Source organism: Pleurotus ostreatus (assembly GCF_014466165.1).
Source record: "Pleurotus ostreatus strain PC9 chromosome Unknown scaffold_5, whole genome shotgun sequence".
Lineage (NCBI taxonomy): Eukaryota > Fungi > Basidiomycota > Agaricomycetes > Agaricales > Pleurotaceae > Pleurotus > Pleurotus ostreatus.
The window spans coordinates 3,444,468-3,471,854 of NW_023503160.1; the positions used below are offsets into that span (position 1 = coordinate 3,444,468).

General features: G+C 54.0%; 13 protein-coding genes across 13 annotated transcripts; 6 read left to right on the forward strand and 7 right to left on the reverse strand.

The window, feature by feature from the left end:
* Positions 1 to 958: 958 nt before the first annotated feature.
* On the forward strand, positions 959 to 1,795 carry PC9H_008255 (uncharacterized protein; the record flags this gene model as incomplete). Its single annotated transcript, XM_036777769.1, has 2 exons — positions 959 to 1,022; positions 1,080 to 1,795. The coding sequence occupies 2 exons, from the start codon at positions 959 to 961 to the stop codon at positions 1,793 to 1,795; spliced, it is 780 nt and encodes a 259-aa protein (XP_036631389.1).
* Positions 1,796 to 4,620: 2,825 nt separating this feature from the next.
* Positions 4,621 to 5,099, forward strand: PC9H_008256 (uncharacterized protein; the record flags this gene model as incomplete). Its single annotated transcript, XM_036777770.1, has 3 exons — positions 4,621 to 4,695; positions 4,752 to 4,916; positions 4,971 to 5,099. The coding sequence occupies 3 exons, from the start codon at positions 4,621 to 4,623 to the stop codon at positions 5,097 to 5,099; spliced, it is 369 nt and encodes a 122-aa protein (XP_036631390.1).
* A 408-nt stretch (positions 5,100 to 5,507) lies between these two features.
* PC9H_008257 (uncharacterized protein) lies at positions 5,508 to 6,373 on the reverse strand (the record flags this gene model as incomplete). Its single annotated transcript, XM_036777771.1, has 3 exons — positions 5,508 to 5,932; positions 5,992 to 6,119; positions 6,183 to 6,373. The coding sequence occupies 3 exons, from the start codon at positions 6,371 to 6,373 to the stop codon at positions 5,508 to 5,510; spliced, it is 744 nt and encodes a 247-aa protein (XP_036631391.1).
* Positions 6,374 to 6,654: 281 nt separating this feature from the next.
* PC9H_008258 (uncharacterized protein) lies at positions 6,655 to 8,054 on the reverse strand (the record flags this gene model as incomplete). The annotated part of the gene is made up of 6 exons (XM_036777772.1): positions 6,655 to 6,855; positions 6,906 to 7,026; positions 7,081 to 7,460; positions 7,510 to 7,673; positions 7,729 to 7,801; positions 7,857 to 8,054. The coding sequence occupies 6 exons, from the start codon at positions 8,052 to 8,054 to the stop codon at positions 6,655 to 6,657; spliced, it is 1,137 nt and encodes a 378-aa protein (XP_036631392.1).
* Positions 8,055 to 9,775: 1,721 nt separating this feature from the next.
* PC9H_008259 (uncharacterized protein) lies at positions 9,776 to 10,251 on the forward strand (the record flags this gene model as incomplete). Its single annotated transcript, XM_036777773.1, has 3 exons — positions 9,776 to 9,830; positions 9,882 to 10,004; positions 10,067 to 10,251. 3 exons carry the CDS (start codon positions 9,776 to 9,778, stop codon positions 10,249 to 10,251), a joined length of 363 nt encoding a protein of 120 aa, XP_036631393.1.
* A 111-nt stretch (positions 10,252 to 10,362) lies between these two features.
* PC9H_008260 (uncharacterized protein) lies at positions 10,363 to 10,908 on the reverse strand (the record flags this gene model as incomplete). The annotated part of the gene is made up of 3 exons (XM_036777774.1): positions 10,363 to 10,543; positions 10,612 to 10,690; positions 10,752 to 10,908. The coding sequence occupies 3 exons, from the start codon at positions 10,906 to 10,908 to the stop codon at positions 10,363 to 10,365; spliced, it is 417 nt and encodes a 138-aa protein (XP_036631394.1).
* Positions 10,909 to 12,080: 1,172 nt separating this feature from the next.
* Positions 12,081 to 12,736, reverse strand: PC9H_008261 (uncharacterized protein; the record flags this gene model as incomplete). The annotated part of the gene is made up of 2 exons (XM_036777775.1): positions 12,081 to 12,581; positions 12,656 to 12,736. The coding sequence occupies 2 exons, from the start codon at positions 12,734 to 12,736 to the stop codon at positions 12,081 to 12,083; spliced, it is 582 nt and encodes a 193-aa protein (XP_036631395.1).
* A 496-nt stretch (positions 12,737 to 13,232) lies between these two features.
* On the forward strand, positions 13,233 to 14,315 carry PC9H_008262 (uncharacterized protein; the record flags this gene model as incomplete). The annotated part of the gene is made up of 8 exons (XM_036777776.1): positions 13,233 to 13,272; positions 13,333 to 13,383; positions 13,448 to 13,640; positions 13,703 to 13,781; positions 13,844 to 13,891; positions 13,945 to 14,040; positions 14,092 to 14,142; positions 14,202 to 14,315. 8 exons carry the CDS (start codon positions 13,233 to 13,235, stop codon positions 14,313 to 14,315), a joined length of 672 nt encoding a protein of 223 aa, XP_036631396.1.
* Positions 14,316 to 15,452: 1,137 nt separating this feature from the next.
* On the reverse strand, positions 15,453 to 17,501 carry PC9H_008263 (uncharacterized protein; the record flags this gene model as incomplete). The annotated part of the gene is made up of 12 exons (XM_036777777.1): positions 15,453 to 15,586; positions 15,642 to 15,779; positions 15,841 to 15,995; positions 16,055 to 16,235; positions 16,301 to 16,355; positions 16,409 to 16,710; positions 16,777 to 16,839; positions 16,892 to 16,950; positions 17,004 to 17,026; positions 17,081 to 17,151; positions 17,205 to 17,289; positions 17,343 to 17,501. 12 exons carry the CDS (start codon positions 17,499 to 17,501, stop codon positions 15,453 to 15,455), a joined length of 1,425 nt encoding a protein of 474 aa, XP_036631397.1.
* A 426-nt stretch (positions 17,502 to 17,927) lies between these two features.
* PC9H_008264 (uncharacterized protein) lies at positions 17,928 to 20,793 on the forward strand (the record flags this gene model as incomplete). Its single annotated transcript, XM_036777778.1, has 13 exons — positions 17,928 to 18,093; positions 18,143 to 18,258; positions 18,317 to 18,511; positions 18,564 to 18,640; positions 18,691 to 18,770; positions 18,827 to 18,984; positions 19,035 to 19,123; positions 19,177 to 19,277; positions 19,331 to 19,642; positions 19,695 to 20,077; positions 20,132 to 20,337; positions 20,398 to 20,661; positions 20,739 to 20,793. The coding sequence occupies 13 exons, from the start codon at positions 17,928 to 17,930 to the stop codon at positions 20,791 to 20,793; spliced, it is 2,202 nt and encodes a 733-aa protein (XP_036631398.1).
* A 1,705-nt stretch (positions 20,794 to 22,498) lies between these two features.
* On the forward strand, positions 22,499 to 23,918 carry PC9H_008265 (uncharacterized protein; the record flags this gene model as incomplete). Its single annotated transcript, XM_036777779.1, has 4 exons — positions 22,499 to 22,633; positions 22,688 to 23,672; positions 23,727 to 23,851; positions 23,907 to 23,918. 4 exons carry the CDS (start codon positions 22,499 to 22,501, stop codon positions 23,916 to 23,918), a joined length of 1,257 nt encoding a protein of 418 aa, XP_036631399.1.
* A 441-nt stretch (positions 23,919 to 24,359) lies between these two features.
* On the reverse strand, positions 24,360 to 24,632 carry PC9H_008266 (uncharacterized protein; the record flags this gene model as incomplete). The annotated part of the gene is made up of 1 exon (XM_036777780.1): positions 24,360 to 24,632. One exon carries the CDS (start codon positions 24,630 to 24,632, stop codon positions 24,360 to 24,362), a length of 273 nt encoding a protein of 90 aa, XP_036631400.1.
* A 1,927-nt stretch (positions 24,633 to 26,559) lies between these two features.
* PC9H_008267 (uncharacterized protein) lies at positions 26,560 to 27,383 on the reverse strand (the record flags this gene model as incomplete). Its single annotated transcript, XM_036777781.1, has 3 exons — positions 26,560 to 26,896; positions 27,091 to 27,205; positions 27,263 to 27,383. 3 exons carry the CDS (start codon positions 27,381 to 27,383, stop codon positions 26,560 to 26,562), a joined length of 573 nt encoding a protein of 190 aa, XP_036631401.1.
* Positions 27,384 to 27,387: the final 4 nt, after the last annotated feature.

The window sequence follows — 27,387 nt, forward strand, 5'->3', positions numbered from 1 at the left end:
GTCGGAGAGGGTGCGCCCGTCTTCGAGCTGCTTGCCGGCAAAGATCAGGCGTTGTTGGTCGGGTGGGATGCTGTTTTCACCATGCGCTTAGCCGCCGGGTTGGTGGTCAGGAAAGAAAAGACTGCTCACCCCTCCTTGTCCTGGATCTTGGCCTTTACGTTGTCGATGGTATCGGACGACTCCACCTCGAGGGTGATGGTCTTTCCGGTGAGGGTCTTGACGAAGATTTGCATGCTACAGCAAAGGTTAGAGGTCAGTGAACGCGCACGTCGAGAGTTCAGGCTCACGTTGTGTAGCGAGAACTGCGTTGGTGGAAGAGAGATAAGAACAGCCGCAGTCGCGCTGACTCGCAATGTGAGGCGATGTCGGAGTTCCCAAGGTTTGAACTCCCGCGCCAGGGGGACAGGGGGATATCTCGCGCGGCTCGCCCAGAGGTAGGGGACTGTTCTAGGCGACTCACGAGAGGGCTGATTCTTCAGACTTTTTCATCGACAACGCAGTACTCGGACCCAGCCAATGTGTCCATAATTAATATCATCACCATCTATTTACGTTCACAGCGCAAACACACCTCGGTATGAGTTTTTAGATGGTTGTTCGAATTTCGCCAAGTTTGCGACGATGCGCCCAATCCTTGGTGCGTACCATTCCTTGGTTGAAGGCGTATTCCTAGAATCCATGATAATCAATCAGTAGCTATGGATGGCTTTTGCAGTGGTGGATGTCGCTGGTTCGAGGGAGTTTGGGCGGTGATGGTGCCCTAGTCGACTAGATCTAACGTCTGCGATGTTCGAACAACCTGGAGACAAGATCGACCATCTTCCCACAGCCCTCTCTCTTTCACGCCCACCATGTCGCTGCTAAAGGTCCCCTTCCTGGTGTCCATCATGGGGTGCATGCACGCCGTAATGATCCCTCCTACGCACACCCCGCCCAAATCCGAGCTACTCCCGCCCGCATGATTGGAACTCGTCGCCCCTTGGTTTCCGTATATCCCCAAGGTGGGACATTGGACGTCAAGAGTCGCGTCTCTTTCTCTTGCCTCTCCGAACGCTGCGCTGATGCATATTTGCTTATAGGCCATCATGCTGGGCCTTTCGATCTGCGAGATCACACCATCGTCGCCTCCAAACTTCCCAGCGATGCCGCGAGCCGAATTACGGATCTACTGACGTTCACCACACCTGCGGCGGCTCTCAGCCTCGGCATCACGCCGATCTTCCTTTGCGGATGGGCGCTGAATCTAGCTGGGACCCTCTTCCGCGTCGCGTGCTACCACACACTGGGCCAGCAGTCCACCGTCGAGCTCAGCATCCGCGAGAACCACAGACTCGTCACCACGGGCCCGTACGTCCTCGTGCGTCACCCATCGTACACTGGGGCCATTCTCTCGGGTATGAGCGCGCTTCTCGCGCATCTGTCGCGCGGCTCGTGGGTGATGGAGTGCCTCAGCTTGCATGGGCTCGGAGTGCGGAGACGCTGGATATGCGTCGGCGCCGCGTCCATCGCGGCTCTAGCCCTTGTCCCCAGAATGAACAAGGAAGACCGCATGCTGAAGAACCAATTTGGAAAGAATTGGGAGAATTGGAAAGGCGCCGTACCGCACCGATTATTCGCCATCAATTTCCACTTCTTGATGCTGCGCAGTCATGAAATCGCATTAGTCAACGAATTTTCAGCTCTGCGCGGTGTCGATAACGGTCTTCGCAGCTCACACACTCGGTCGACCATGGACATGGCTCTGGCCGACATCGCGTTTTTGGCGAGACGGGAAGCAAGAGATGATACGGAGTAGCGAGTCCACACATACTTCGGCGACGAGAATTTGCCGACTGCGCTGCACTCGCCTTGCGCCGAGATCGGGGCGATGGTCATTCGGGAAGGTCGCTGACGAGCAAAGTATCAATTTTTTGCAAGGATGGGCCGCTGACGTCGAGGTTGAGTTGCATGCGAGGAGAAGTGGTGAGGGAGAGCTGGGGGGTTGACTAGGACCAGCGAACCGGCTGGTAAGGGCGTACGACAAGGGTGTTCCGCACATTGACACTGCGTCTGAAAGGCTGTAGGCGGCGAGATGGTATGGGAGATGAAGCCACCTTTCGGCTGGCAGGGCAGCTGATGCCAGCGAAGGCTTGTGGATGGGAGCGGGTCCCATCGTGTCATTGGTGTCATACATATCTCGGAATCGCCGCCTACTCTGTATCACCACAGCGGCCATGGTTCGATATGTTGGTTCGTCAGCGCGGGAAGACCGTTGCGTGAGACTCTGATTCGATTCCCATTATACCATGGCGTCGCGGAGCATGGGTATGTTCGGATTCTCGGCTGAGGATCGCGAGAGGATCTGTGGGTATACTTGTGTTCGAGATTCCGGTTCACTGGGATGCATGATGGCAATGCCTATGCCCAGAGATCGGCGCGTCGGAGACCGATAATCTGAGGCTCGACGGCGAGGCGACTGCGAGTAGCATAGGTGAGTTTGGCTGCTGAAAAGAAGTTTACAACACACCTAGTGGGTGACAATGACCACAGACTCCAACCTTGCAGCACGTTCTTGAGCAACCATGCTACCGTCCAATAGCGTATGCTCAGATTATTCGAAGTAAATACTCTAGGGCTATCGGTGATCTCTGAGTCGTGCGCGGCGGTGGCGAACGTGAATGTGAAGGCGGAGCACGGGATTCCTCAGTGAGCAGGATACTCTGACGCTGCCAAGTGGCCGCGGGACTCGACGTGTCCTTCGTGAAACCAGCCATTGCAAAGGAATATGGAAGATCGTACAAGAAGGAAGCGGTCCTGTTCACGGTGTTCTCCAACCTCTTGGTCGGTAATGGGCCCTGGTTCGGGGGCTTCCTGAGAGTCAGCAGTGACGGCTCGTAGTGCTGCACCGTCTTGGCTGGCTAGTATTATGGGCTGGAGGCTATCGGAAATCACTTGGACATCAACATTTTGATGACAACCCATGCGACGAGAATGGCGAAAACGATGGAGGGAGTCTCGCACAAGTTCAAATCTGAGTGGGCGCTAAATGTGTAATAGGGGCGCGCTCGGAGCCAATTAGTATCGTCCAACCTCTTCATCACTACTACCTCCATCCATGGAGGCGCATCCTTCGGTAAGGTTCTTCGCCCGCAACCCGAGTCTGTATCGATCTGAACTTATCTAGTATTATCAAATCTCCTCCTTCTCTACAAAGTATCCTCGAGCTGCAGGCTCCTTGTTTCTTGCATACAACGATGTTGTTTACTGTGAGTGTCCTGGAACCTAGGCAGCGGATCCGCATTGAATCTAGCGCACACATTCATTCAGCTCAGCAATGGGCTGATGTTGAGGTTTTAGATTTGGAGCCATGCTCTCGCGCTGCGATCAGAGGTCGCAGACCGAATGCCGTAAATCGTCCCCGATATCCAGCAATGCGGAGGGACTGACAGCTCGCGTCCAGGAAAGCACTATGAATGTCGTACCATGCACTCTCTCAGAGCTGATATCGCTTGATTGGTAAACCGTCTCTCAAATTCTGCGATCGCATATTGATGGGTTTTTTGCAGGTTGGAGAATGCGTTCGTTTCGCTGGATAACCCGGCGGAAGTATATTTGGCTATTACCTCAGAAGATTCGTCGATTGTCTACTACAAAATCAGCCGGGGAATCGTGAAGCCGCCCTTGTGAAACGATCTTTTCCAATCTCAGTGCCCCGCTAGGTCACCTGAGGTACGTCCTTGAACCTATATGATACGCCGTCGGTGGGCCAGAGTTCTCTTGTGTGCGCCCTGGACCATTACAGGCCGTTACCTAGACACACCACACTTGTCAGTCTGCGAATGGTACCAGCGGGAGAAATGCAACTCGAAGCTCGGAACGGAACAGCACTAACACGTGGCAGCGGATGTCAGCGTTCCTCGATTCTGCCATCGAATTCCGCCACCCCAGGCAACACTGCTCAAGTCCCGTTTCATCATCCGCGAGGCTGACGTTGCCTCCAGGAACTAGCGGTGCCGGTTGGTATTCCGTGTCCACTGGTGTTTGGGCGTGACATATGTCTCTCGCAGTTGCTGGGGTACGATCCTCGACGTCGATCTCCTTGACATATTCATGTGTTCAGATTCGCGGCGGAAGTGACGCATTGTGCCATTAGACTGAGAGGGCGCTGATCCAAGGCGCAGACACTTCCAGTCCAGCCTAGCCGTTGTTGGAACGACGACACCAACCGTCGTTAGAGATGATGGTTTTGTGAGATACACTCACGGGGAAGCTGTTTCTAGTACTCCGGCGACTTGCCAAAATACCCTCCTCGCATTCCCGGCCAAGGAACCCTGATGACCCTATATGCTTCTAGGTACGTTACCTAGGCGAGGACTCGTGCAAAGGTGATGCCATCCAAATCCCCATCTTCACATGTAAGCAGCAGCTCATAGATCGTATATAAGCACCCTCCTCCCGACTGAAGATCTTCACTGTGCACTTTGTACACTCATCTTCTCCTATCCGATCTGTGATCGGCATTTTGTTCTATTCTCCAAGCTTGCAACATTTCTTCGGTCTTCAACTCCTTCGACCATTCACATTCATTAACCTTCCCCGGCGCCCCCACCTCTCGTTCATTCCATCACTCTTCTATTCGCAATGTTGTTCTCCAAGTTCGCTGTCGTCCCCTTGCTTGCTGCCTTCGCCGGAAATGCGCTCGCTCGTCCTGCACTGGTAAGCGGATGACCACTGCTAAACGCGTCCATCCCTCACGGTTTGTCCCCTACCAGGCTGCTCGCCAGGTTCAATCCACTTCGCTACTCGCGAACTTCGACCCTGCGACGGCTTTGGTCAACCCCGACCCCCTCACGGCCGCTACCCCCGTCCCAAATGCCAACGCAAACTCCAACAACGCCAACAACAACGTAGTAGAGAATGCCAATGTCGCCGCCCCGGTATGTAGTCATTCCCTCGATGCTTCATCACGATCCTTATTTATCTCTCTACAGCCTGCTGTAACCGTTACGGTAACTGCTCCTGCTGTCGCAGACGCAACTCCTGCGCCTGTAGCTGTTGATGCTGTGCGCCTGCCGCGGCCGATGCTGCTGCCGCCCCTGCTGCTGCCATTGGTGGGATAGCGGCCCCCATTGTTAACGCCATCGTATCCGCTGTTGCACCGGCTGTCCAAGCGGCTGCGCCCGCTGCCGCTAGTGCTGCTGCACCCGCCGCCACTGCTGCCGCCGACAAGAATGCCCGCGTGAAGGAGTTCCTTACCGGGGGTGCCGGTCTCCTCACCAAACTTCTGGGACTCTCCATCTAGGTATGTCGCCCCAAATGCTTTCGCGTTCTTACCCGTAACCTGAACAAGGTTAGGATGTCAATGTGATTCGAAGGATGCCGCTAGACATGTCCTTGTAGCAGCGCTGAAGATAATTAGTCTACCCTGCCGGAATAGTACTTAATGTTTACACCAATACACCGTAATTCATGGAGAAGCAATCAATCAAACGCTCGGAATTGAATATGTCAAGCATCGTGTATATCATTCAGGAGAAAAGCCATACAAAAAGGAGCAAGGGGAAGCATGAGGTGAACACGACATATTGGTCCTGGGACCTCGCGGAATTGTTGCCAGTGGTTGGGGCATCCGGAGTCGGGCTCGCCGTCACCACCACAAGAGTCGTAGTCGTTCTCTGAGGCGTCGTCGAGGAAAGGGACGTCAACGGAGAAGTGGGGGTAGGCAGAGTGGTAGTGATTTCCGTTGTCGACGTGGAGGGTACGTCACTGCTGGCTGGCGCGCTTTGGGAAGGCAGAGTGGAGACAAGAGTCACCGTTGTCAATGGCTGAGAAAGCGTAGTGACGATTGTAGTGACCGCAGGCGACGAGGATGTCGGCAACGTGGTAAACGTCGGTGCGGGTGAGGATGATGGGATCGGCGTAACGGACACAGACGACACAGAGATGGGCGGAACTGACGTTCAACTCACCATTCATCAGGAGCCCAAAGTATATCGCGATTACAAGACGTACCATTGCTGCAAAGCCTTGCGAAAGCCACCGCTGCCGTGGCCTGATCATTGCCAGAACACGCCTGGAACGCGCACCGCTGAGCCGCCGACAAAAAGCCCTCAGATCGGCATAAACAGTTGACGTCCGTCCTGGAGTGGGCAGTCGTTAGGCCCGCCACGACGCAAAGCAACTCAATCATCTGAGGTACGTACAGTGAACAGCCTGCAGCTTCAGCTGCTGTCGTTGTGCAATTCGTGGCACACGGTGGTAGATTATTCGTTACCTGACCGTGCACACTCAGCACTACTATGAACCCCCACAGGACGTTGATGAGCCCAAGACACATTGCTGATAGCGCACGTGGGATGGCCACGCCGAGAAAAGAAGCATTGAGGTTTCTCATGGGTGATGTTCGGATGGATATGAATAGCTTGGCAGGCTAGATGAAAATAGAACGCAGCTGTATTAAAGGCGCCCAAGCAAGTCTTGTGATAGGCAGTGGGGAGAGGTGACGGAAGTGAAGTCCATCAAAGGCAATAATATCTACCGTTGACTTGAAAGCATCGACAACCCAAGCGCAACCTCTGAAGAGTGTCGATGGGCATACTCATATACTTAATTACAGAAAAGCGATGAATTTCCACAACATCATTACAAGTAATATACAATCAAAACTATATGATTTCAAGCAGACAATTCGTATGCGAAGGACACGGCCAGCTTCGTAAATTCAAGGGAATGGTCCCATGAGAATCCTGGGGCGCTAGTTGTATCCTTGTCGGTGTGGATCGTTGGGTTATCGCTTCCCATAGGTGTTTCGAAAGGCATGACAGCCGGGTAGCCGTATCTATTCCAAGAAGCGTGGTCGGAGCACCCATAACCACACTGAGAGGACGAATAAGAGAGCGAACAGACATACAAGAGTGCAAGCTTACTTTAGATCGCGCTACGGTAAGCCTCGTATATGTGGTTACCAATTTCTCAACGTAGTCGTTCAAGGCTGCGTCAGTGTTGTCGGTCATGAGGGCGACGACTTCTTTATCCCCTGGTTTGAAGCTAGGACATGGATGGTGTGAGCTGAAGTTCCTTAAGGTTGTAGGGAGGATTTACTATGCCGTCATATCAAGGTTCATGTAGCCTTTAACGTTAACGCCATCGGATTTGTACTTCGACGCAATCGCGCGAGAACCGAGCAGGCCACCTTCTTCCGCGGCATACCAGTGGAACTCGACCGGGTTGGGAGGCTCGAACCCAGAGTCAACGAGCGCGCGGAAGGCTTCGATCAAGTTGACGGACCCTGAACCGTCATCGTCTGCTCCTGGAGAACGGCCACTGGATGGGTTGCGCTGGTTCACAGAATCCATATGCGCGCCTAGTATGGTCACTGGGCCCGAGGTATCCTTGCCGGCGATGTGAACAATCGTGGAGGTTTGCGGCCAGGAGGGATGGGAGAACGCGTTTGCGCTGATGTGCTCTTTCCCTTCTGCGATCTATCAGGGTGTTAATAACGCCACCACGGAATAACTGCAGAACACGAACCGCTTGCACGGTGCTGAGAATCCATTTACTGGCCTCGGCGCCCGTTGACGAGCGATAATACCTGTTGTTGAAGCCGGAAAGCTTCTCCAGGTTGCTCTGCATATTCGGCACCGAAATCGTGCTTAATATGGGGTTCACTTCGGCCTGGTGGGTCGGGTCGGCAACTGATGGAAGGACAGGTCAGGAATGGACGGAGACAAAAAACCAAAAGGGACGAACATCGGAAAGGGGACACTCTCAGTGGATACTTGAGGAGAGTTTGATCTATCTCGTACGTGTCCGTGATATCGATCTAGGCTTTCTTCGTAAGCTGCCTTTCAACGAGAAAAAGAGAAAAAGAGACGTACGAAATGAACGCCGGCTTTGATGAGATCGACTTTCTCGTCTTCTGTCCTCCAAACCGGGTCCGCGTCCTCAGCGAGCTCCAGAAGACGCAAGCCCTGGGCAGCCTTGCTGCGAACTTCTGCTAACGGGATCACAGGTGCGGCATGAACAAATGCGATAGAGACAGCAATGGCGACAGCAATGGAGAATGAAAGCCGCATGACTGAAGGTGTTGTTGGGAAACGTTGATGATGCGAGGCACTGACTTGTCTCAACCAAATCTAAGAGATTTTATATGCTGGTGGAAGAGCGCAGGGCAATTCTTCAACAGTGAACGCCATTCTGGCCATGTGCAGCATACGGCCGGGTGGCTCGAGTAGAGCGGGAAGCGAAGCAGCGAGCACGAGAGTCGCGCGAGCAGTGGAGCCTGAATGGAGCGCATCAGGCAAGGAGATCGATACGGCTTCAGAGGCTAAGACAATCCACCGTGCAAGTCATCTCCAAAAAGTTCGGACGATCGGCAATGGCGGTGGGGTATGTTCAGGGAGAGGTGAACACTCGGCGTGTACTTTGCAGTTATCCTGGGTGAGCACATGAGATCTGTTGACTGTGGAGCGCAGGAAGAGGGAATGAAGATATCATCCATGAGGACGCAGCCTGAGCGGGCGTACGTCATACTGTATCTCAACGTGAGGGACCTGCAGCCAAGACTGCCCGAAGGATGCACCGTCGCCATAGAGGCGATTAGGACGTCTTGATCCTGTCCATACGGCTCCAGCTAGTTGCTCGTGAACCATATGAATCACGAGTCAGTTGATCCTGCGACGATGAGGACATGCGACTATGTGCGGTTTGTCGAATCCAAATATCACGAGGAGCGTTGAACATAGATCGCTATTGATCTGGGACCGGCAAGGATACTTGGTGTCGAAGATACGGCTGAAATGCGGTGGGGACCAGCCGCCTTGCAGCACGGGGCATGGCCATAAATCGATAGGCCACTCAAAATATGCATCGCTCGGCGCGTCAGGTCAACCGAGTACAACAGTGGGCGTAGCGCGTGCTCGTGTAAGTCTGTGGAGCAACAGGGAATTTGCCCGAACTTCTATGGAGTTTCCCCCACTAATCATGCCTTCTTTACGGCCACTACAATTCAGCTGGCGCTAGTTGGCGCCTCTGGATTGGATTCCAACTTCGAAGTTCGAACGCGGGTGTGTTCTCCGATTTTGCCGGCACATAGGAACCTTTAATACTATTTCAGTACATACAGGATTTAACCATTTGTAGCGTCTCTGTGTAGCTCACCGTTGCCGCCAGAGACGCGAAGAAGCGAACCGTGTACAGTCCACTGACACACTGTACCCTTTCCGAGAGTTCTTGCACGAACGTTGGTCACGACGGTTGTCAATTGAGCGACAAAGTTAGATTCTACAGCATTTGGCGCCCAAGTGTCCGACGATAGGGGCTCCCCTGTTACATCAAGAAGGATCGAAGTTCTGCGTACGTATTATCGGGTGTGAGGCTCGTACAAACGGGATAACGAAGCAGTAGTGAGTTGGTTTGAATCGGACGCCGGGGTCCTTCGACTGACATTCTCGTTTCCCGCTCGCTTCTCATATGATAAACAGGCTGTGTCAGTCCTACTTTGTCCTAGGATTCGCACAAAGACGAAGGGACCAGGCCCTTTGCATGCCATCCACATCCACATAAGTCCAAATGGCAGACGGCTCGCCGTGCCGGGCGTCTTGAGTATCTTAAACTCAAACAAACTACCAGAGAGAGAGACAGAAGGAGCGGTGTTTCGACGGTGCGTCTAGTTGGATACCAAACAGGAAGATCTGGGGCTAACATTCGGGAGGTCAAGCTGTAGGAGCGCCATAAAAGGCGTTGGGGGATATACAGATCTATAGGTCCCTGCTCTCCACCCCAACCCCAACACGCCATGGCAGCTTCAGGGAACGCCTGGCAAGACAGACAGCACTTCAACCCTGGTCACAGTAGGCACTTTCTGTCTAGGGAAATCCAGGCTGATATCTATTGCTTTCCAGAGGCCACGACGCCGAACACAAGCGCCGCTCCTTCCCCAGGAACAGACAATTATAATGGGAATATCTACGGGGGAAACATCGGCGGGCGAAGCAACCACAACGCCATCTTCCAGGCAGAGGGCGGTAAGTCGGATGAAGTTTTTTCCCCAGGTTGTGAATTGATCGCATGGTGACTCACGGACCAGGCGGCCTTGAGACTACGTTGGGCAGAATCGAGGCGATGCTGTCGAACGGCTCCAACATCGAGCAGGATCGCGCGTATCATGCCCTCGCCGACCTCTCTTCGATGAAGAAGAAACTCGATGAAATGGTGAAGAAGCGAGACAAATTCGAGGCGCAAATTAAACAGCAACTCGGGATTGCCAGGTAGACGGCAGCGGATTCGTTCAAATCGAAAGTAATTTGATGTCAAACTTGTGCATGAACACATTTGAGTAACAACGACATGATATCGACGGCCCACGACGTAAGCCTACAATCCCTACGAAGCCAAAGCGTTCGCAAGGAACGCATCAAAAGTTTGCTCCGTCGTCGGGTTGATCACCATGACCATGCCGATCCTGCAGTGCCCGCCAGCCGCCTGCGCACACGCAACAAACTGGGGCTCCGTCGTAGTGATCGGAATGGTCACCGAGGGCGTCTCGCCCCCAATAGCCGAGAGACTGCATGACGAATGGAATTCAACGGCATTCAGAAAAACGCCAAACATCAAACGAAATCGAGTACTCACAAACCGGTGTCGAACTGTCCGGGAAGGCCGCCGTCGGGCGGGGGGCACGGAGTCTCGAAGGTCGTTGTCGTGGCCGAGTCTGGCATGCACGTGGATCAGCTGGGTACGGGAGGAGAGTTATAGGTATGGCAGCGCCTTACGGTTTCTCGATATGAATGTGAATGTCACGGTGTCGCCGACCTGGGCCGTGATCGAGGTCGGCGAAAAAGCGAAAGAGTTCTCCGCGCCGACGCTGACGGGGATGTCAACGGCAAGGGCAGCAGGGACCAAAGCAAGAGCAAGCGCAAGAAGTCGCATCGTCGTTGACACAAATAACCAGAACGGTTTGTCAATTGACAAGGCGAAACCCTGTGCACCTTTTATACGCCCCAGCCTGGCGGCCCGCCGTTGTGGAAGACATCCAAGCAGCGAGAGTCAGTGCCTTGCTTGTGAACGCAGAGCGCAAAAAGGCCTCATGCGGTACCGTTCCTGTGGGAACTGGGAAAATAGACTGTAGAATAAGACGGTTCCTGGGAGAAGAAGCGGAACATGTTCCCACAAATAGCAACTACGTACCTCGACTCAACGACCTGACATCAGTGTAAAACGGTTCGCGTGAGGGAGAGAACGAGGTTCTGTGATTCGTCTTCGTTTTACCTGTACGGCAGAAGGATCGGTAGTGAACCGGCAGAGTTATATATGTCTGGAATGAATACATCACGAAGGTTTGTTCCCTACAGATGAAGGTGTCGCCGCGTCGTACGCTCACGGATTCAAGTGTTCGTCTCACATTCGTGAGGTCGTGTAACGACGGCAAGGACGAAGGCGAGGTAGCATCCAACTGGAAGGTCCATCGCTCTTCCAACGCGACAGTCGTGGAATGTCAAGGCTATCTGAGGACTGAAAGGGGCCTGGCTTGCGCGTAGGGCGTGGCGTGTCGTCCGTTCTGATGAGGTGAAGATCCGAAGGATATCTCAACCATGCATCAACCCTCTCACGATTGCAGAGGGTGCGAGCAATGAGGGCGGCGCATATCTAAGCGAAATGCATCAGACCGAGCAGCTGGTAACGATGATGAGAAGGGACTGGACGGAGAAGGGAGTCCCACCTGCAGATAGGTATTCCGATGGCTTTTCGCGCAAGGTTTTGTCATTCTGGCGATGCAAGCCGAGGCCTTGCAGTCAAGCCTGCTTCAGCGGCAAATAAGTAGCGCCGTTCGATACTGACGCAGAATCATGCCGTGGAACCAATAACCCGAAGAATAAAATAAGCACATGGTACGTAGCCAGATACACGAACAGCGGTCTAAACACAACTAGAAACGGATACAAGCGGAATGTAACTGCACAAAACAAAAGCGTTAGACAACAAAGCAAAAACAATAACATACAAGTCATATGAAATTTCAGCGCGGAGATAAAAGTCGCTCTTTTAAGCATCTGGAACATTATTCAGTTCAAAAGGTTCAAACGAGAGGCAAGATCGTGCCCTTACTGTTTCACCACTTCCCATACGGCGCCTAACTCGTGCTCCTCGATATCAATAGGTGCCATGTCTTCGTCCAGGTGCTTCACGACCAAAAGAGGTCCGTACCAACGTATTTCTCTTCCTTTACGACCACGCTTTTCCTCTTCGTAAAGGATGTTCGCAATGGCGGCGTTCCGCTGTTCTAATGGCGGACCAAACGCATCCTTCTTCTGGCTCTGCGTAGCGAAGTAGATAGTATAGGCTTCCTCCATTTGGCTATCTTCGCCGTCGGCGGCTGCAAGGCCCGGGGGACTTTGCAGGCGCGGCGCACGGAGTGTGAGTCGATCTTCCCATTTTTGTTTCATTCCCCGCGGCATCCAGCATTCGATGAAGAGGCTGTCGATCGTAGCCTGTGGGGGTAGAGAGTTTCCGCTGCTCGGAGGTGCGTAGGACTTGATGAATGGAATTGGGACGAGGTGGGCTTGCGTGCAATGTGTGCCGTAAAGAACTCCGGTGCAATGGGGCTACGAATGGAAAGACGTCTAAGACTAATCGAGCTCGAAACCGAACAGCAAGAATCACATAGAATGCTGCTCACCTGGCTTCGCATCACCTCAGAAGTCGCCTTTACCTCCATATCCGTCTTCTCGGTGACTCTTCGACGGTCGAAGCCCGACATTGTTTCGTGGTAATAGTGAGGGATTTATTCTCTGGGTGAGCGGGCGGCGGTGTATTTGATATGAGACTTGAGCTCGGAGCCTTGGTAGAAGTCTCAGATAGTCGAGTCTTGACGCAAAGACCAACGGTGCGAATATCGCTATCAATGCGGGGGTGGTTTGACTCATCCTCGACTTTACCGTCAGATCTCAAAGTTCGTGCGTCACGTGTCCGGTCCGCACTTGCGCCCACTCCAAGTCCAACTTGCCCACTTCGACATTGAATATGGATATTGACGACCCAAGTGGTACGTATATATTGCATTGCTGTTGAAAATTCCGAGGCTCATTGTGGTCGCCTGATTGAACCCATGGCTAATATGCGAGACACGTTTCGTGTAGCACGACACGCATTGCGCGCTGAACAGGGCCCGTCTTACATCACACTCCCCGTTTTTCACGGAGTACTCACCAGTGCTTATAAACCCCTTCTTCAGAAAGCAGCGGCCAAACGAAAGGATGTCAGGCCCCACTATCAAATTACTCACAAATCCAAACGGTATGTATGGGCGGCCCCGTCTTGTTATTACCAGCCCGAACTAATATCCGCTGCGTATAGACGAGCAACTCGACGCAGTGGCGAGCCTCTTCGTTCGTGCTTTCGACCATGGTGGATGACACCCATTATCTGTGTGTTAGAAAGCAGGACGCTGATACACATTCGTTTGTTACAGATCTCCCCGTCAAATCGATGACGGGCGGGAACCCCGCCTTCGAGGCACCGCTCTTCCGTGCGGTCGCGCGCGCTGGTATCGCAGACGGTGCAGTGTACGTCGTCGAAAGCGAGGACACGAATGCGGGATCGACCAATGCGGAGATCCACTCGGTCCTCGTGTGTTTCGGGCCTGGAAAGACGATGTCCGCTGAGTGAGATCCAGACGAAGTTTTCCATGGCATGAGCTTGCGTCTAACAGTGAGGTGGGTGATAGCGCGGAATCTTCCGGAGCGTCGGGGTGGGTATCTCTCTTCGAAAAGATGCCGGGAGCGACCAAGGAGTGGTGGGCGATGGTAAGACTCGTTATTGTCGACGAGCCCCCCTGACGAGTATCCCGTTTTGTTCCATACCACAGTTTCGCACAAAACATTCAACCGTCGTAAACGCGTATCTGGGGGACAAAGTCAGTGGCGGCACCCTTGATTAGAACGGCAGCACTCACCAGCGGGTATGCAGTACACCGACGGCTGGTATGTCGAGCTCCTGGGCACCGATCCGACACACCAGAACAAGGGACACGCCACCGCTCTCCTAGCGCACATCTTTGCCCAGGTGCGCCTCACCGCAAATCCGCGCCCGCCCATCTGCTGACGCAGTTTTCAGGCGGACGAAGAGGGGAAGACCGTCGCACTGACGACACACTCTCCAAGCAATGTGAGTTCCATCTGAATACGCGTCGGCGCGCGCTCTCATTCTCATTTACGCGATGCAAGGTCAAGTTCTACGGGAAGCTGGGCTTCGAGGTCGTTGACTCGGTCGAGATCGAGGCGCCAACGGGGGACTGGGTGCAGCACCTACTCGTGCGAGAGCACGCTGCTAGCCGGTAGACGGTACGTCCATCTGTACGACGACATGCCCGCACCAAGGCAATGCGGAGCTCACGCGCCGAGGGAAGGAGCAGCGTGATCGACGAGCGACGGTCATTCCGCATACAATACATACCACAAAATTCATTCGTAAACGGCCAATTCAACACGTCCCAAGCTCTTGACAGATCGGGTGGCTCATTGAGCGTGAAAGATGTACGTACGTAACATGCTATAAGATCTACGAGGAGACAGACGCTTTCGGTTCGCATTTCGTTTCGCATCCATCTCTCGCCCTCTCGTCTCGCTCCTCTGCCCTTGTTTCTCTCCTCGTCTCTCCTCGTCTTCCCTCGTTTCGCCCCGTCTCATGATCCCGTCTCACGATCCCTTTGCCACGCTGACTTCCCTCCACAGCTCGCACTCGCACATGACGTCTGCATTTTTGTGTTCGTATTCGTGTTCATGTTCGGGGTTTGGTGGAGGTCTGGGCTCTGGGTAGCTTTCTTTTTCTCTCTTTGGGGTTGTACGCGTTCGTTTCGGGGTGCAGGCGCAGTTTGGGTCGTCTTGTGAATACGAGAGTCGTGGGGACTCGAAGCCGTGTTAGTCAAGCTGTAGTCCTGGTAGCTGGGGTTGTCGGGATCACGGGATCTCGGGATCGCTCACAGAGGGCGGGTACGTTGCCTGCAGATGGCGAAGATGGAGAGGGACGAGGGAAGGAGGGGGGTACATTCTAGCGTGCCGGTGTACCATCAGACGAGCGAGCCGCAGCCCGTTCTCAAGCCGTTGTCCAGAGCTTCCAACTCGCCAACTCCACAGTGTGTGCACGCCCACAAATGAACGCCTGCCTAAAGCAAGCGCAGTCGCAGTCGGCGTCGTCGTTCAGCGTGCATGCGTGCATGACAGAGGCTCGAGATGGGTATGTGCGTTTTCCTGCGCAAGCAATGGACTCGTTCTCACGAAGGGGATGAGTGCGGCCACGTATCAGGCTTGAGGGACAGTCTGTAGTCTGCAGGAGTGGTCCATGGGAGCAACGACTGTGAGGGATAGCCCGCACGCTTTGTGGTTTATGGACAAGCTCCTGACAGATCGGGTGGCTCATTGAGTGTGAAGGATGTACATATGTAACATGCTATAAAATTTACGAGGGGACATCACGGCTCAGGCCAATTCCTCCTTGCTGTCTGGTGCCTCCCTCTTCCCGTCCGTGCTCCCCGCATCCAGCTCGCCCTCCTCGAACGATTCCACACCAATCTTCCGAATGACCGCCCACGCGAAGGGGATAGCCAGAACAACTGCAAGTCACCCATGTCAGTGCTGAGTGAGATGACCGACGTCGTGGAGTCTTACATAGCCCGACGTTGAACCCGATGGACAGCCAGTCGGTCGTATCGCTCGACTTGATGCCATACGCGACAGCCTGCCCCGCGCACTCGACGCCGCGCAGCGTCCCCGTCATATACGACAGCACGACGAAGTCGTTCGACACTTCATGCGCATGTACAATGGATCAGGCATCTGAATGTGGGAGGAGGGGCCTTCTACTGACTTTGTCCGATGATCCAGAAGAGGGCGGTCTGCGTCGCCATCGTCACCACGTCGAAGAGGAGGAACAGCGTGAACGTGCGCCCAAACAAGGGGGACGTCCAGTCTATGACGGGCCTCGAATTCTCCAATTGCTGCGTAACAACCGCAGTCCATATCCTAACATTTCCATCGTCATTGTCATTTCCCCCCATCTGTGAGCAGGGGACGTTGCGCACCATAAAGCGAGGTTGCACGTCATGAGCACGGCGAAGCCCGCCCGCGCTTTTTGCTTTATGGACATGCGCGTGTTGTCGAGGAAGTACCCAACGATGAATCCGCCTGCGATGTCGCCCATCGGAATGACGAACGCGCAGAGCGCCCGCGTGCGCACGTTGAAGTACTGTGTCTGCAAAGTCCCTAGACACGCGATGCTGGAGGTCACCATCGCCCTCGTTTGACGCAGCAAGACGGAAGCTACATACCTATGTAGGAGCCGTAGAACCACGACGTGAAGAAGAGGGGACACAGCAGGAGCATCTGCGAAGACTGCGTCAGCTCGATATCCGATCTAAGAGTGCCGCGCCACGCACATTCCGCGACGCAACCACGGACCACCACTCGGCCAAAGCGACTAGCCACCCCGTCTCCCTCAACACGATCGCCGCGCCGTCTCTGCGCTGGACGTGGCGCGGGTGGCTGAGCAAGAGCGCGATGAACGGGCCCGCACACATGATGCCGATGATCGCAAGGTAGGTGTCCAGGGACACTGCGCCCGACGCGTTTATGGAGGAGTTTATGCCGAAGATGATCGCGCCGCCGATGACTGGCGCTGCGTTGCGCAGGGCGACCCAGAGCGCGAGCATGCGGCCGCGGCGGTCGGGCTCTGGGTAGGCTGCGGGAAGCAGAATTTAGATCCCTGAGTCGGCCAGGCGTGGTACCAGCAACAATGCATACATACAAGTGATAATGGGTCCTTCCACTGCATACATCAAGCCGTCTGTGAGTCCCGACAAAATCGAGCCTGGAAAATGCATAAGCGACAGTCGGGGCTACGTGTAATGGAGGCGGTGTACCGAACATCAAGAACCATTGCGTGCCGTGCTTGGAATTGAGATACAAGCTTCCTGCGTACCTGGAGATGGTTAGCAATTAGGTGGGTGCGGGGGGTTAGATAGGAATGTGTACACGATGTCGCCTGTGCTCGAAATCTACGCAATCGCGTCAGCTTCCTGGGATACCTACGTGCGGCGAAGCGGACATACCAGAAGAGACATGCGTACTCCGATCTTCCCGACTATAATCCCACCAACGATGCACATGAACGCCATGAAGACTAGTGTGGATGAGATCGGTTTTAAGTTGAGGCAGCGGGATTTGCATTCGCACCGTAACCTGCGGCAGCAGTAGCATTGGCATACCATGGAGTGGCTAGACCTCCGGCACCCAGCGCGCTGAGTGCATTGTACATGCCCTATGCAAAACCTCATCGACGATGAGTGTGAATCAATTCAGATCTCGACGTACAGGAGCCTGCAACAACTCAATGTCAGCGAATCCACCAATTGAATGAAAAGGAGCTCGTACGCAAAAGAAGACGCCTCCGACTACGAGCACCTGGAATGTCGTGCTCCTGAACCAATGTACCTTTCGGGGGATACGATCTTCATCCTTGGCGATCGACATAGCGAAGAGGGCGGCGTCGAAGAGAGCGACTGCAGCCTTATCAAAGACCTATGAGATATATATACGCGTTCTCATGGGTCCTCATGCTCCCCCCATCGAAGCGGGGCTAATGTCGAGTCCGATGAAGCAGCAAAATCTAAAATAAGCACAAATCATGACTGTTATCGGGAAAATGCCTCACGAGACATCGATTGAAGGCGCTGAACCATAGTGAACCATGAGGTACATCGGTATTGGCTGTTTGTTCTAACAGTGAGGCATTCTCGTCAGTGAACTGGAAGTAACTAAGTAATTAAGTGCGTTGCCACCAAGCGCCCGTCCTGGTCGAGCCCGGGCCGGACCGCCGCCGAAGACCGTGAGGGATGCGTCACGGTCGCGTTCAATTCTCTTCATCGAGGTCGTTAACGTTCAACATTCGCCTACGATATGGCAGACGCCCAGCAATCGTCCACCTCTGGCGTGCGCCGCAGTACTCGAACACGCGTTGCCACTGCACAAAAGTCTAAACCCGAGGAACTAGCGGATGTCGAGTCATCAGAGCTCAGCGAGCTGAGTGACGAGGAAAGCTCGGATTTCGACGAACCTGCTCACCGTGAGTCGTCGACTGTGTTCACTTTAAATTACTGACGCGTTGGGCGTAGCTGCCAAACGTGCAAAGCTTGCGGTTGAAGTGTCGCCCAAAAAGCGCGTCGTTCTGGCGCGTCGCAAGAAGAACCTCAGTCTCCTTCCTACAGTGCCGTTTGATGTTCTAATGGAGGTTCGTATTCTCCACATTGCCTCATCTACGCGTCTCCCCAACGCGCATTCGCCAACAGGTGTTGGCACGGCTGAGAGTAGCGGACATCATCGCCCTGTCACGCACTTCGAAGGAATTCAGGGGGCTTCTCCTGTCGAAGAGGTCGCTTTCAGTGTGGAAGGCAGCGTTGGACGCCGAGGGGTGTTTGGAATGCCCAGCAGACCTTTCGGAGCCTGCGTATGCTGTTCTGCTGTTCGGCGGAACAACTTGCTACGTACGTACCTCTACTCGCAAAGCACGCGACATTCTCCTCATATTTCTTGTAGAACTGCGGAACGAAAGGCATCCAGCGCATTGATTTTGGTCTCAGACGACGTCTCTGCATGCGATGCATGAAAGTCAAGTAGGGACATTCTCCGCTTCTTGTCCCCCAGTTTAAGTGACATTCTATAGGCTCGTTTCCGAGAAGAGGTTTGATAAGTTGTTCCCAGGCTCTGACCCCATGCTCTTGGAGCTAATCCCCTACACGCATAGTAAGTGGCCGAGTTACGCACGCACGAAGGCTGTCATTGACGGAGGCATAAAATAGTCGGTGGCTACTCTCACGGACACAGCCGCTTCTTCTACCGTGACGACATAGTCAAGACACAAAACACCATCAGGGCACTGCAACATGCAGAAGACCCCAAGACCGCCACCAACTCGTTTTTCAAAGTGCAGAGAGACAGAACGTGGACCATCATTTCGGTATTTACCTTTAGTCTGTGGCCTTGCTTGCTATTAATCTCGGTGATAAGACCCTTCGTGAATATGAAACTTGGGCTGAGAATGCGGCTGTCCGGAAGGTCGTCGAGTCAAAGTCTCGCGTTGCGCAGAGATGGGAAGAGTGAGCAGCTATCGCGGCCGTTCTCTTATACGTGGCTGACAGAGGTGTTCTAGTATCCAACAGCGATTCCGCAATCTCGGATACATCAACAAAGATATTGCGGCTATCAAGTCCCATCCGAGTGTCAAGAGCGACACGCCCCTGACGAATCAAGGTATACAATACCCCCTCTCCTCGACAGTATGTCGCATTGATTGTCTTTCGCAGGATGGGGACGTGTTCGACCGCGGCTCGAGGCCCTCGTCCTTGAGGCCAAGAAAGCGCGGATCGAGAAATCTCGGGGCGACTCACTGTCGGATGCGTACACCAAGTACATGCGCACGCTGCGCCCCACGCAGTGGGCCGCGCTCCCGAGAACACGGGAACTCCGCACGCTTCCAGCAGTGCAGAGCCTCTTGCAGCGGGATATCGACTCTGACGTCCCAGCAGACGAGTTCTTTGATGTTTTCAACGACGGTGCTACGATCCAGACGTGGCTTGAGGGCCGACAGCACGTGCTCGAGTCTGTGATCAAGTCAAGTGTGCCATTCCCGTAGTTCACTAAGGGGATGAGCTCATGTGGATTTTGTAGGCTTATCGTCGACTGTTCCCGCCAATTCATTATCCTCGACATCAGTGGAGCATGTTCTCGTCTGCACTGCACCTGGTTGCGATCGGCGCTGGGGCTCTGGAAACCGGATATCCATCTCGCTCGCAGACGCCCTCACCCACCGCTGCGAGTCTTTTGCGCGTAGTACTAACAAACCCGATATTTTTGAATTCGCGTACTCGCCCCGCGCGGCGGCTGCGGTGAAGCATATTCTGTCTCTTCTCAAGGTCTCCCCGACGACGACGTCGGCGATGGAGCTGGATAGAATCGACAGCCTCTTCGTCTGCTGTAAGTGCGCCCCCAGAGTGCGCGTCAAGGACGGCAAGCGGCTCGCTAGCTTCGAAGTGTTCACATGGCGTGAGGCAGTACGTCCTACATCTCCTTGAATTATGCTGTATTTGAACGCTCGGGCCTTGCAGGTGTTACATTACTACAAGGATTGCATAGCGGATATTCGTTCTGATATCACCGACCCCCAGTTTACGCGCACGTCCCTGCTCGACCCGAATCTGCAAGGCGACGACTCGGCTGCTACCTGCAGGAAAATCTGGTCCTGTCTGCATTGCGCGATCCACCTCCTCAGCTGGGTCAATCGGCACGAAGTCATCGCACACGTTAAATCCGCGTTCGTTTCTGTTTCTGCAATTTTGCTGTCTGTGACATATGCTCACACTTCACATTGCAGACATCCGATTACCAATCCCGCGGAACATGTCGACTTCTTTGCTGATCCGCTTGCGGGGGAGCGCCCTGCGTCACAATGGCGACTCTGCATCCCCGAAGGGACGGAACCGACCCCTGCGCTCAGAGGTCTCGTCGTAGCCGTGAATCAAGCCGCTGCACCCGCTGCTCGTCCAGATCCCAAACAGCTGTTTCGCTGCAAACTTTGCAGCCCCTCGTCAACTCGTCGATTCATCCTGGATGGCGTCCAGAGCCACATCAACGCCGTGTAAGCACACATTTCGTCCCTGTCGTATGCGTTCTTACGGTCCTGCTGTCCTGCTGTCCTGCTGTCCCGCTGTCCAGTCACAAGATCCCGCAGCGCGTTCAGCGCCCGAACGAACACTTCGAGCAAGCGTAGATCGTGTTTTGGTTTTCGATCAGGATTCTTGTTACGTTCCGTCTATCTGGTTGATTGCATATCGTGCCTTTAATCTTACCAACCTTCTATTTGTGAAATATCGTCACTACATGATTAACAGACGTTTATTTGCTCACCCTGCCCGCTATTCATCGACATAGACAGCTTGCTCGGTTTAGCCTAGGTACATGGAAGAACGGAACGCCAACCGATGCGAAATGGGAGTCAATATGCGCTTGCTCAAGTTGGTCTCTTCCAGCGGCAGGAGATGAGGTAGGGGGATAGGAAGGCCCCTAATAGTCCCTTAGCTGAAACGAGCGCAAGCTCTATCAGCGCCTGTCCTTCGCCACGACTATATCGACATCGACACAATGTCTCCACTCACCTTGAATATATAGTATGCTTCCATGTTTTACTCGATCACGATTTCTCGCTGATACAGTCTTCTCCCGTCAGTGATTATCGTCTTGAACTTGCTATCAGAGGAATGAGGAATGAGCACTTGAGTTTGCTGGAAGGCTCACTGAAACGAATAGGAAACAAACCTTGCAGCTTGGCTTTGACGACGTTACCGTAGCTCCGCTGTTAGACGGCTTCAAATGGATTGCTTGTCGTCGCTTCGGGCGGGAGCACGCCATCCCAAGTGCCCCAACTCGCGTTCCTCCGTCTGTCGCCATGCCACGGCGCAAAGCAGCGGGGCTCTGAATGAATGAACCCCGCAATGACCTTCTCTCGGTCTTCGCGGGGTTCTTTCTGGCTTTCTGGAGTCTAGCACGCCCGTCGCGCGAGAACGACGTGTGAGCATCACTTAATCTCATATACCACATACTTACAAATGTCTTCCCTCAAAGCTAGTTTCATCCCCTTCACTTGGTCGTCGCACGGGAGCCGCCAAGGAGAAAGGCAGCAAAAGCTCACGCTTTGCCTTCAGCTCCGTAAGTTTCCGTTGCACCGAGGATGTTCCATGCGTCGCTAAGCCCAGGCATACATCCTTCCGACACTTTAGAGCACGATCTTGCACACCGTCGAGGCTCATTCCATAGTGTACCGCCCTCGCGGTGTCGATTTAGCGCCCCCAGCGGAGGTGTTCTGCTTGGGCAACGTGGTGTGTGCAACCTTAAACTCAAAGCTTAACCTTTGCTCCAACTTTGCTCCGTAGAGTGATTGGATAGCCGAGGATTAGCTCGCTATCAGAGCTCACTCTTTCATCACCCTGCACAACTAATCATCAATATAGAAGCGTCATATAACCTCCGTGAAATCATGTTATCGCTGTATCCGAAGATCCCGGACACCGAGTATGACTGGCGAATGATTCCGCCCGCGACTGCATGAGTAAATCAAAGCATCATCCCGATTGACTGCCCGTAGGCTCGTTCATTAAGACGATGGCTCGAGTGAAGCCGTATGCAGAAGTCCCCTAACTACATCAGCTTGCATCGTGGCCCAACTTGGACCAATTGAGCCTGAAATAGGTGCATCCGGAACGTTGCACGATCGCTGACATCAGCGACAGGACGCGATCGAGGCACGCACAGGCCTACCACGCCTTCCATTTTGTCTCGCGAGTTCAGTCCCATGCCAGACCAAGCCCAGCTTCCGCTCGCCCTCTCTTTCTTCCCGACCACCATCTCCTCCACCGCCTCCACCCCCCTCCCGCTCGTTCCTGCCATCCGCGCCATCCGCAACGACAACGACACGCCCAATGCCCGCTGAATACCCCACCGACACCGAAATGGAGCTTGACTCAATCTTCCAGCGTATGGTATCCCCTGCGGCCCCAGATACGAAGGATAAGGATGGTTCCAAACGGGCTCGTAGCCAGATGCCCACACCACCAGTGAGTGCTGTTCTTCCCAACCCATTGAAGAGTAACTATATGCGATGGATGAAGTATACACCGGCCACGCCGCCGCCGCTATGCCTTTTGTCTCCCTCGACAAGCAGCGAGAACGGCGAAACAACATCGCTAGAGCGCATACAACGACCCACCAAAGACGCCGAAGCATCAGGCGCTGTTGTCTCACTTTCGACATCCTTTCACCCATCAGCCGGACATTGTGGTGACCTCGCGCCGGACCTCGTTCTACTCTCTTCCGATTCTGTATTCTTCTACGTTCATTCCTCCGTCATTCGCTCCGCATCGAATAATAACCTATGCGGCTTCTTGACTTCGAACAGTTCAAAGAACACGCAGGCGACTGACCAGGCTACGATGAAGTATCCCGACGGTGCGATGAGCTCAGACGAAGGCATCGAACTCGTCATGTTGCCCGATCAGTCCCAGGTGCTGAACATCATGCTGCATTTCATTTACAACATCTCACCAGCCCATCACTCCCCCCCGTTCCATATCATTTCGCAAGCTGTCGAACGTCTTCACGATGCATACGGCGTGGACGTGCATCGCGTAATGCAAGGATCCGCCCTGGGACTTTCTTCGCCACATTCAAATAACGTACAATCGTATAATCAGCCCCATGAATCGTCGCTATTCACCTTTTTGGCGGCCCACGCACCTCTTTACCCAATTGAAGTCTACGCCCTCGCCGCATCAATCGACCTCTACTCACTGGCCCAAAACGCGTCTCTCTACCTTCACGAACTGGATCTATGTCCCACAGACGATGAAGACTGCGCCGGTGGGAAGTTAAGGCTAACCCCAGAGATGGCCCGGAAAATGGGAGGCGTGTATCTCATGCGTCTGATTGGGATGCATAAACGCAGATTGGAAGCCTTGAGAACAGCCGTGTGTACGGCTCCCGAAGGGCACCTGATCGACCGTCCATCAGAAGATCAATGCAGCGCGGAAGACCAAGCCTCGTTGAAAAGAGCCTGGGCCCTAGCAGCAGCCTATATAGTGTGTACGGCAGGACCAGGTGCGTACCCACATGATTGTTCGTTTCGAGATACGGACTTACGCTTGCTTATAGGCGTGTCGGCACAGACAATAGATGGGACTTTCCGTCCGTTCGCTCAGCACGTCGCATGTTCCCGTTGCAGACAGGCACTGGATAAGAGACTGGAATCGATGAACCGTGAATGGCGGGTGGCTCCAGTGAGTCTTCCTCTTCCAAGGGCCATTCTTCGATATGACTAACGCCGCGTATCAGCGGACAATATAGACGACCTACAATACACACGCACACGCACCTTCTTGAGCCAGCATAGGACACTTTGGCATACTACTATACACCTTCGTAGTCTGACTTATTCATTTCATTATGGTAAGGGCTTCGTACACGATGTGGGCTCTTGCTGACACTTTTTTCTCTCTTCTCTTGGTGGCCGCGTACAGAGTCGTACACAGATTGCACATACAAGCAGCATTCTCGCAGATTAAACTTGAATCCGAAGACACCATACCCCTCGCTTGTATTACTACTATCCCTCTTCCCGGCGTTGTCTTTTGTTGAATGTACCAATACACTTAGCAGGTCTCGAAATGACATCAGTAGCTGTAATCCACGGGCAGCACCCCGCCTTTCATCCATAAACTGTAGACGAACCACGCTTCAAATTGTTGGCATAGCCTTGTGTGCGAAGAACCGGAGTCGTTTTACCTGCTACGGATGATCCTTCAGCCACCGCGTCACCACGTTCGATTGTGGACAGGCCGTTGACTGGGCCTTGTCTCCGCCCTCTTTATGCATTTTCTGGCAGCAGAGGTAAAGGCGTTTGAGGTGGTGCTCGCATTTCTCGGGAGTGTAGGTATTCTTGCCAAGGCAGGACTGGAGGTCGCAGGCTTCGGTTTGGCAGGCTTCGGGATTCTGCGAAAGGAGTGAGTGCGTGGGTTGGGGTGGTGGCGATTTCTGGGGTATTGAACGTACTTTCGGCATAGTGAGTCGTGTTCGTTTGGTACGAGCACTGTACACTGTTCTGAGCGACGTCGTTCGAACTTGGACGACGACGTCGGAGATGGAGCATTGGTTCAGAGTCACGCGCCCGACTAATACTCCTTTCTCTATAGGGAAAATCCAAGATACCCAGGGGAAGCTGTTGAAGGTCACGGACATTCGATTCAACCTGGACGAAGCTCAATCACAGGGATACATCTCGTAACCCACTCCGTCAGCTACCTCCCGAAGCTCTATTCGAGATGTTTGTGTCAGGACCGGACACTCCCGTCGCTAATCGTTACATAGTCTCAAAATCCCTACTCCACAGCTCACGGAACGGAGCGGAATTTGATCGAGCACGTGGCGCTGGTTCGAGCGCCACAATGCGGGGTAACCTCGCCCTCGCTTGTCCTCGATATCGCCATCAACGGGAGCTCAAACAAGAGAAACACGCAGACAAGATGTAGAAGACCCTCCACCCCTCTTGCTGCCATTCCTGTTGCAACGTGGTCGCCAAAAGTCCTCAGAAACAGACAAGACAACACCCTCTGCAGGCCAACACGATGTGTAGAGGCATGATATAGACGGTGGACAGCTAGGTGAGCAATCCATCATGTTCGTATGCGGGATTCCACTCACCAGCGTATCGCGTCCCTCAGAAACGGACACCAACGTCCATCACTGCAGCTATACCCGTCGTCCACGTCTCTGTTCTTCATCGACCGAAGCGCAATCTGAGTGTCATCCTACGCTCGGCGGTTGATGCCCACGATCACAGAGCCGGTGTCTAGAGACGAGAGAGAAGGGGCGAATAAAAGCAGCAGGACAAATGCAAAGAGAAAGGGAAGGGAAAAACGCACCAGTGTGCACGCGAACCCGAGTGCTGTCGCGCCACCCTCCTCCCTTAAATCTTCATCCCTAATTCTCGAATCTCTCGAACGCATCTCCGTCGAGGCCCCGTAGTCGTATTCGGCAAGCACGCGATGATTCGTGCGCTGGACATACAAGGAGAAAGTGATGACATGAGGTAAGTACCAATACTGCTGCTGAATTCGTTTTGTACTCACCTTTGCGCGCTTCTAGCACCGACTCAGGCACATCTCATCTTTCCCCGCCCTCCCCAGCCCCACGTAACGACCTCAAAGGGCGACGATGGGCGTTGGGAACGGCGACAGCAGTGTAACAGGTCCACTGACGAACGGGAAGGTGTACAAAGCGCTCAGAACAATGAGGAGCATGGGGACACTTGCTACGTCTAGTGAGATAGATAGTGAGCTAGAGAAGATTGAGGCCGCCCAAAGGGACCCGCACAGACCAAGTACGTCCTCTTTATGGCCAACGTCGAGCAAACGTAAACTCACCACATTATGCGCTTGCTAGTGCTTCCTTCACTCGCGCGCCCAACTCCCACATTCTCACCCGCATCCCCTGCACCCACTCCAAATGATAAGGGTTGTCGACCGAGACGGTACGGATGAGCCAACCGTGGCCGCGAAGCGCGTAGCCAACTCGACGATGGCGAGTATGTGCCAGGCCAGGGAGAGAAAAGCGGTCCCCAAAGGATGCAGGAGGATGTTGTCGAGTTGGTGGAAAGAGCAGAACGTGCGTAATCGGAATCTCCTCTTTTTCCTGGTTCATATACTGACTGTTCTCTCAGCAAATCCTAAGCGATTCTCTGAATCAAGCAACCAGTAACAGCGCCAGCTTCGACTCTCAGCGGTCCTCCAACATCGACGCAAGCGTTCGGGCACGGCACGCAAATCCATCTTCGGAGGTAGCCGTCGCTGATGGATGCGTCTTTGCGCCAGCGCAGTCTTCGTGCGACATGCATCGTGCATCGTACCCATGGTTTCCCGTTCGAGTTCGAACCGGCCAGCCAGCGAACCAGCGAATAAGTGAGAGGACTCAGGGGCGGCGAGGGCGAGTATCAGAATAGCAGACTGCTAGCCCAAGGCGACGGCGACGGGAACACGAGAACGAATGGGGAGAGTGGGAGGAAAAGTGGATCAAGTAAACGAAGGAATGGGGGACGAAGAACAGCAGACGAAGAAGTGCTATGCGCAACGGGGAACGAACGAACGAAGGTGCGAGTATGGATAGTGGGGATGAATACCGCTCTCGCGTGCGCGATGCTCCATGCTCGAGCTCCACTCCGAGGTACGGCCGTGGAAGGAGCCTCCGTGTTGACGAGGAACCTCATCGTCAAGGTCTCTGCGTCTGCGGGCTGCGACGGAGGATGGGGGAGCTGGTTCGTGAGTGCCTCACTGGGAACGAGGAGAATGGGAACAGGAGCAAAGACAAAAGCCGGGGCGAGTACGGAAATGAGAACTGGGAGACACTGAACGAGGGGGAGGAGCGAGGGATGCGCAAACAAAACCTTAAGCGACAACGACGGAGGGACTCACCCTGCCTCACGTCACCTCCGACTCACATTCACCGTGTCCACGTCCGCGCTCACCCATTCTTGCGCGCGACCTCAACATCCTCGTCACCTACTTCCCCCTTGCGCACACTGCGTAGAGCACCCTCGAAACCCCGGCTGGCGACGACAAGACGAAGGGAGACTGGCTCGGCTGGGCGGGTGGAGTGAGACGAATGCACGAAATGGCGGGTGCGGCGGGACGACTTACGCAGACACGGGGCGCAGGTAGGCGTTGGCATGCCGGCGTCCTTTGTAGGAGACGTCGACATCAACGTGGTGGGCGGCGCGGGGTTTGAAGCGGCAAGCGTGCGGAGAGACGACAGGGACATGATC